Source organism: Pipistrellus hanaki, assembly GCF_964339955.1.
Source record: "Pipistrellus hanaki genome assembly, chromosome: 9".
Taxonomy (NCBI): Eukaryota; Metazoa; Chordata; class Mammalia; order Chiroptera; family Vespertilionidae; genus Pipistrellus; species Pipistrellus hanaki.
The window spans coordinates 30108226-30117179 of NC_140511.1; the positions used below are offsets into that span (position 1 = coordinate 30108226).

Genomic DNA, 8954 nt, shown 5'->3' on the forward strand with positions numbered 1-8954 from the left:
GCGAGGCTGGTGGGTGTAGTGGAGTGATGGTTAATTTGCATATTATACTTTTATTAGATAGAATGTAATGAGAGTATTAGAAATATCTTATCGTTTAATACTGTAAATGCTGTCACTTTATAATTTTTAACTTGGTGCACCTGATTTTAAGTCATTAAGAAAATGACTAGGGATACAGATCTAAGGGAAATGAGAAAGCTCACTGAAATAATTATTTTAGACATCGGACCCCAATTGTGATTGATTTAGAACAATTATGATTGATTTAGAACAATTAAGACCAGTAATAAAATGCTATATCCCATATCCTAGAAATGGATACTTCCACACATTAGTATTTGGATAAGGACTGGGAACTGAATGTGCAGGATTATGTAAGCCATCTAGTGAGAACCTTGTCTGTGGTAAAGCCCAAGGACTCTTTCTGGACTCCAGATTTTCATCTGTGTCATGGCATAAATAATTTGTCTTGCTTTAGTGAGTATTGCACAGAGAAAAAAATATGGACATCACTACCCTCATATAACTGTTCAGAAGCTTCTCACCAACCCAGACCCAGAAATTACCTATTTCTAATTCTTCCCAGAAACATGGATCGCATCTTGCAAGTCTTCCAGAATGACCTCACCTGCTCCATCTGCAGAAACTGCTTTGTAGACCCCATCACCACAGACTGTGGGCACAGCTTTTGCAGGCCCTGTTTCTACCTCAGCTGGCCGAACAGGTCAGTTCTTGCTCACTGCTCAGAATGCCAGAAAGAAATCCAGCAAAGAGACTTTCACACAAATGTCATTCTCAAGGAAATGGTTCTCATTGTCACACAAGGCAGTCTGTGGCTTTTCCTGCGGTCTACAGAGAATAGGTGTATGATACACATGGAGGCAAAGCAGATCTTCTGTGAGGACCAGAGGAGCCTGCTCTGTATAAACTGCTCTATCTCCCAGGAGCATGGGGCTCACAGACACTGTTCAATAGGAGAGGCGGCTGAGCAACACAGGGTAAGTGATCCCTTCTGTAAAGTGAGTATGAAATTCCTGTGGGTCTGTTTCCTTGGGGATGGGATTACTCCATCCAGATATTCCTTCAGAATCTCTGCCCAGGAATTCCTTAGTGTGAAGCCTCCCAGATTTCACAAATATGTGATATAAACAAGGCAACTCTTGGATTTTCTTGTTTTCAATGGCTCTGATTCATCACTCATTCTGGGGACTAAAGGTTACATTCTCCTCTTCATTGGCTCTATTTGACTCTTGGTGGTTCTCTTGCAGGAGAAACTCCTCAAGACAATGTGTTCTGTATGGGAGAAATGCCGTGAAAATGATAGAAACCTGAATGTAGAAACTGTCACCACCAGATCTTGGAAGGTTAGTATTTGCATTTCTCCAACCTGCAGCATGAACCTGGGGTAGTTGGATGAATGACTTTAAAATAGGAACTTCCTCTGACACTATAGTGTTCTTTGGGATTCAATATGGGAAGGGTGATCAACAGAAAAAGGGTGTTTTCTCTCCATAGGATAAATAGTGGGCTCTCAGTCACTTTCTAAAAATATAACAGCTGTTGCACAAAGCATGTTGGTTTGTTCCTGGTTTAACAATATTTACCACTTCTGCACCAACAACCACAACAGACCGGGCCATTTCACAGAGTGTCACATGTTGAGGGAGGGGGTAAATACTGGGCCAAGGAGATATTTGGCAGACATTGAAAATTCAAGGGAAGCATCTGAGGCAGTATAAACATTAATGTGGGAAAGTAGTAATTGAAAACAGATTGAAAATTTCAGGAACAAAGAACATTGTCATCAATCCAGGGAAACCCTGAACTTATCCTAAGTAATTAATTTTGCATCTATATCTATATAATCTATATCTATATATCTATATCTATATATCTATGTCCATGTCCATGTCCATGTGTCTGTCCATGTCCATGTGTCTGTCCGTCTGTCCGTCTGTCCATCTATCTATATGTCTAAGCAACCAAATGGCCGTAGGACCCATAGGCCGATCACTATGATGTGCACTGACCATGAGGTGGCAGATACTCAACACAGGATTTGCACCCTGGTGTTCAGTACACTTCCAGAGCCAACCCCCCACAGCCAGTTAACCTCCTGTGGTTTTTCCCCCTGCCAGGCTGGCCCACCTGATCAGTCCCAATTAGGGAGGAAGCCAGCCGTTCAACTTCCCATGGCCTCTCCTCTTGAATGGCCAGCCAACCTCCTACAGTTTCTCATCCCCCCCCACCCCCCCCTTTCCTGGCCAACAGGCCAAAATCCTGTGGTCTCTACCACAAGTTGCCTACCACCTGCAATTCCTAACCCAGGTTGGTCAGCACCCCTCCATTGGTTCCATTGGCCCTTAGTCAGGGTTTCTCACAAAATGACAGCTGTCACACAAAGCTTGATGGTTTGTTCCCACGATTAACAAACAACCTGTCAGGCAAACTCTAACAGTCCCTTCCAATTGCAAGGCAACTCCTCCAATAGGCCCCAATCACCAGCCAGGCCAAGGGTCCCTACCTGTGCATGAAGCCTCTAGTAATATAATACATATGATGTATGAGGAGAAAGTTGATGAGAGATGAGGGATACATATAAAAATGCCAAATATAGACCTTGGCATCTACCTTGTTTCCCCGAAAATAAGACATCTTCTGAAAATAAGACCTACTTACAGGTTTCCTTCTGAGTGAAATATAAGGCATCTCCCAAAAATAAGGCCCCCCCCAGGCTCTGTCTCAGAATGAAAATAATTTACTGTAAACTTTGTGAAACCTAAACTGAAAGAAGTTGTGACTTGGGTGAAGAATTCATGGGAGAAAATCACTGCGAGTTGCATTGCAAATGCACTGTGAGCAGGCTACCTTGACAAGAAGTACTCATTTAAATACAGTGCTATTGCTAAACATGAGAGATTTGTTCCACTGATTCTGAAAGAAATAGAGTCACAAGAAATTCACCAGGAAATTCAGGAATTAGATTGTTATGATGATGTTCCAGAAGATGACATGATTGTCATTGAATAAATGAGTAAATTCTTGATACTGTAGGATTCACAGTTTGTCTGGTTTGTGTTGACAACTACCGTACTACCGTACCGTATATAGGTAATAAATTTTCTTTATTTTCATTTAACAATAAATGTGTACCGTATTCTTCTTCATGGAAAAATAAGACATCCCCTGAAAATAAGACCTAGCCCATCTTTGGGAGCAAAAATTAATATAAGACACTGTCTTATTTTCGGGGAAACGGTAAATAGAAGAAGATGTTTCAACATGTTAGGGAAATTTAAGAATAATGATTTCCTCAATCTGGATGGTTATCTTAAAGGTGTGATATCTAATATGAATGTACTCAACACATATTTTATAAGCACCTTGTCTGTATCAAATAATGATCTAGAAAATAGAGCAGTAAGCAAAGTAGAAACTATCCTTCCCTGATAAAGCTTATAATCTAAATCAAAGGGCAAATAGTCAATAAGTTCTTTGTAGAATAATAAAGAGTAAGAAGAAAGAGGAGTATGGAAGGATAGGGACTGCAGATGAGGGTTTGAGTTCTAAATAGGATCAATCATCAGAGTAGACCTCACTGAAAATTTCACCTATAAAAAGATCTCTGAAAGGGAAGGCAACCATAGGGGTATGTAGAGAGCATTCTAGATGGAGAAAATAGCACATGCAAAGATATTGCAGGCAGGTATATTGGGGGCAGTTGAAAACTACAAATATCTGAGGGGCCATCAGAGTGAATTAGGAAGAGAATGAAAGGAAATAAAATCAGAGATAATGGGTGTCAGATTGTCAATGAAACCTGCTCAGGATAGCATTAAACTGGATGAAATGCAAGGGGATGAGCATATCAGTCTGAGGTCACAGCATGTAAAATGTGTTGAAGCAATCTGATCCAAATTTCAGTAATCAGGCTAAATAAAGGATCCCTTATCCAATTAATATAAATTTAAACTGCATGTTTTATGAATGAACTGTGTAGCCTTCTCTCATATGTTGGCTGGAATGTTGAAATCACACATTTGTTTTTCTTTGTGCTTATCTTATCAAAGGATTGTTTGAGTGAAGTAGATAAAATTGGTTGATTAAAAATTATGGAAAAGAGGAATGAAAACATGTGGATTCTGAGACTAGACAAGACTGAGAGTTAGAGCTTAAATATAACTGATCTTTTCAAGGCAAAGAAGAATCCATGAGACTTAGTAGGAGATGAATGAAAGGGTTTATGTTTACTAACTCCATGTCATTGCAGATTTATGTGACATCACAGCGGGAAGCGATCAGAGTTGCATATGATGAGTTGGCTCCAACTGAACCTCTGAAAAAACATCATCATTTAGAGAGACTGCAAAGGGAATACAAGAAGATTTTTGACCAACTCAGGGACAGTGAAGCCAGCATGGAAAACAAGAGGGAGCTTTTAAGAGTAATGTATGCAGAGCTGAAGGAAATGTGCCATAAACCAGATGTACAGCTGCTCCTGGTAAGAACTCAGAAGTGGGGTGTTGAACATTCATGTGCACTGGCATTCCTTCAGCAGAAATCCTTCTCCTCTTTCATGGCATTTGTTTCCAAAAACCTATTTTTATAACTTTGTTGGGAGGGTATCGCTCCTCCAAGGAACCCCACAAACCAAAGATCCCTCCTACATTATCCATAAGAAACAAACCTCTGTGGGAAGTCTAAAAGTCAAAGATATATTTTGGATTCAGTAAAAGGCACAAATTGGTATGTATTATTATTGAGGCTAATTATAGTCGTGGCAAATGGGGAGATTTTGGAATCTCCACTTGCATTACTGTCATTTTTGGGTACACCCACATTGGAAATAGACAAGATGGTGAATACTTAATCATGGTTAAAAGAGCGCACAGGGACTTCCCAGCTCTCTTCCCCCTTCACTGGCCCATGGAAAGTCTCCAGGAATCAGTTTCCAGCAGAACATGAGTTTATGACAATATGATAAACTGGGAAGAGAAAATAGATAGGTTTCTCAGGATGAAACAGGGTAGGGAAATAACTTCTGGAACTATTTTCAAATTGCCCACCAGGGTTCTGGAGGAATGCAGCAAAAATAAATAAGAGGAAGAGCAAAAAATAAAATAAGAGAAAAAAACTAAGTGGAAAAAAAAAATAATCTCCCATGGACCTAGTTGAAGAGTCATTGGTAAAAAGCACTAAAACTTTCTATTTTTCTCCACAGGATTTTGGAGACATATTGCACAAGTGAGTCTGTACCTTGATACCAGCTGGTACTCTTAGAGTTTTCACAGAAATCAGACAGAATATGCTACAGTGAAGGCAGAACTTATTGGGATCTTGATAGAATGTTTTCCTGTATCTATTTTCCCCTTCCCAACTCCATGTAGATGTCTGTTTTCATTACCATAGTGAATGATTTCATTCTGCTGTTTCAATGGACAAATTGAAAAAAGTCCAAAAAACTCCAAATACACTGACTAAAGGAAATGCCGTCATTTCCAATTTCCTTTTTAGTTCTCAAAACCCTACATATATGAAGGAGAAGCTGCTAAGTTTTCTGAGTGATGAGAAAGTCAAATACCTTAGAGGCAGAGCTAGTGGAATCTGGGATGAGAGGGTCGAGGAAATACCCAGCAGTGAAAAAGCCCTAGTGATTTGTTGATCTATTCATAGCCGTTGACAGTCCTGAAAAACGGATGAAAAAAATATACTAAGTATGAGAATGATGTGAGGCCCCTAGAACCCCTCTCCCCAGGAAGCATATCGCCTTCCTGGGAAAAGTTTCACAGCCTCTATGTTAGAATGTGCACTAGGCCAACTAGTCTTCAAGAACTCCATCATTTCCAGATGGGGAGCATTTCAAAGGAATCCAGAATTTCCGTCTTGAATATTCTCAAGGACATAAGAGACTCAGGATCTTGACAAATTCCTAGACAATATGAGAAACAGTTAGACTGAATTCTGGTTCAAATGGACTTTCCATTAGACTTGAAAATTAAGGAACCATGAAGAAGAATTATTTGGTAAAGTGGATTTATTTAAATCCAAGAATTATTCAAATTAATGGATTTAAGTAATTTTATTGAAGTATTTTATACATAAAAAAATAGTGGTTTTGTTTGTTGACTGAGAACATGGTAACTTCCTCTTCCTTCTTGCAGGAGTGAGGCAGTGTGTGAGCACATGCCCCAGCCTGTGAAAGCAGAGCTCACTGCAGTGACCATCCCAGGGATGATGACAAGGTTCAACCACTTACAAAGTAAGGGTAGGCCCATGGGTCATATTTCCATTATCTATCTAGTGTTGTTAGGGCCATACAGGTAATCTTCCCTCTTTTATTAAGTGTGTTACTATTTTCAGACATAAGTGGATCATTTGACTGTATAATTCTTTTGTAAGGGAAGATATCTTTACAATTTATAATACCAAGGTAGTGAAAAACAGAAATATGATTCAGACTTATAAATAGTGAGTTTATTTTGGATAAAGGAATGATGTCAGAAATGAACAGTTTAATAAATAATGTTCAGATTTAAGATTAATTATTCAATTTTATGTACATTTATTCATATATAATTTTCAAATGCTAATACTAGTTTTTTTTTGTGTGTGTGATATATAACATACTGGGTCATACTTGGTTTCTTTATATTTTTTTACAATGGTCATATAATGTAAAAATTTGAATTAGTTTGTGTAACAGAAGAGATATTTTCATAGACAACATAGTAAAACCACACCAAAATACAGTTTAATCATTATCTGAAGAGGTACATGTTAAATCTCAGTATGCTGACATCCCAAAGCCAGGACAGAAGACAGAGAGACTGGTGAAGGTTTTTGCAAACACCATTTTAAGAAACTCCTCAAATGGACATAAATTGGATTTTCATTAATTTATCTAGAGAGATCTTTGATTCATGGCAAATCTGCATATCCCTTCCATAATCAATGATGGTATGATTATTTAAAAGAAATGTTCTTCTGATTCTAATTTTTTACGATGGAAGACAATTCAAAGAATATTATGCATTGGCCATTTTGTTATGAAAAGTGAACTTGGAGACATGAGTCTTTGTTCTTAACCCTCACCCAAGGAGACATATACAACCTTATTTTTTATTGATTGAAGAGAGGCAGGGAGAGGAAGGGTCAGATAGAACATCATGATGAGAGAGAATCATTGATGAGCTGCCTCCTGCATACCCCCTACAACCCCCTACAACCCATGTGACCTGACCAGCAATGGAACCTTGACCTCCTGGTGCATATGTTGATAGTCAAACACTGAGCCATTTGGGCTGAGCTAAGGATGTTTTTTTCTATTAATTTTTAGAAAAAGTGAAAGGGAGGAAGGAAGAGAAAGGGAGAAAAATGTGAGAGAGAGGGACAAGTACTCAGACAAATACAGATGCAGGGATGGAACCTGCAATCCAGGATGTGTCCTTGACTAGAATCAAACCCATTATCCTAAGTGCCAGAGCCTACCCTTTAGCCAGTGAGTCACACTTGCGTGAATGTGATGAGTCTTACATTTGAACTTCAAAAAATGTTGAGATGTCTGTCCTTAGGGATCTGTTTGTTTTACACATGTGTTGGTTATCTCGGTGCTTTATTAGATGTGACAATCAACATTGCTGTTGTAGTTGTGACCTCATAATAAAGTAACTTCTTGAAAGAGCAATGTTTTTATCAGGACTTCTGTTTGCAATGTGTCCACATAATTTTTTTTTTCTTTTTGCAGGGAATATCAATGTGTATCATGGAAGAGCTCTCAATCATGAATTCCTACAAGGAGATTTGATAAGCCTGAATATTGGATGGGGTGTTCTAAGTACACCATTTAACTTTTCAAGATCTGACTGTTTTCTTTACTTGGGTAATAGTATTTTTACCTATGGGCAACATTACTGGGAGTTAGAAGTGGGAGACACTTGGAATTGGGCTTTAGGAGTCTGCTGTGATGATTGGGTAAAGAATCATAGAAACCTCCAGAAGGCATTCTATGTTCTTGGCTGTGCTAAAGACGAGATGCACCACAGTATCTTCACCGTCTCCCCACTTTTACTGCAATGTGTGCCCAAACCTATTGGCCGAGTAGGGATATCCCTGGATTATGAAGGTAGAAGCATAACCTTTGTAAATGTAGCACAAAGTTCCCTTATATGTAGAATCTCCTCTTGCTCTTTCTCTCTCATTCTCAGGGCTATATTTTGCTGTTGTCACTCCCAACTATCAATAGAAATACATTAGGATTTCACTATATCTTGGGGAATGCCAATATTTAAGGAAACCCTTTTTCTGGTGCCCTATCAAATAAGACAAATATGTTATACGTTTTTGTTCTTAATTTCTTTTTTTTTGTCCAGAATATCTACTAACTGTATTATTAAATATGATGATCTTCAAAACATATAAATTGGTTTTTGCTTTACTCAGTTTAGGAAAATCCTCATCCATGAAGCATGGCATAAAATAAGTCCTCGGTTTTTGCTTTATTTATGAACTGTCACGAGGAAGCATAATTACAGATACAGGTGTGTTTGCATAGGTACACCTCAAGGCAAGAGGGCAGGCATACCTGGTTGTAGAGACACAGTGGCAAAAATGCAAGACACACACTTGAGCAAGCCTGCACCAATGGCAATTTAGAAATAATTTTCTCATTTATCTTCAGCTAACTATAGTCTACATGTTCCTGTCTCAGTTTAATAATCCATAGAGAAGTAACATTACTTAATAACCTGTGCTGTGCATTTTTTTTTGTAATTCTCACCACAGTGATGCATATTTCAGTGTTATTCATATTCTCGAGATGGAAATTCACAGGATGATCAGACCTGTACTCTCCTCATCTTCCTTAGTATCGCCGTCTAGAGCTACATTCATTCATACACCATACTGTTTACGTGTTAAGTACATAATGCTATTATCATCATCTTCATAATCTCCAT

General features: G+C 38.5%; 1 protein-coding gene across 1 annotated transcript; it reads left to right on the plus strand.

The window, feature by feature from the left end:
* Positions 1–590: 590 nt before the first annotated feature.
* LOC311627631 (putative tripartite motif-containing protein 49B) lies at positions 591–8479 on the plus strand (the record flags this gene model as incomplete). The annotated part of the gene is made up of 7 exons (XM_084894125.1): positions 591–998; positions 1269–1364; positions 4271–4501; positions 5222–5244; positions 6162–6259; positions 7745–8122; positions 8370–8479. The coding sequence occupies 7 exons, from the start codon at positions 591–593 to the stop codon at positions 8477–8479; spliced, it is 1344 nt and encodes a 447-aa protein (XP_084750251.1).
* Between the last annotated feature and the right edge of the window lie 475 nt (positions 8480–8954).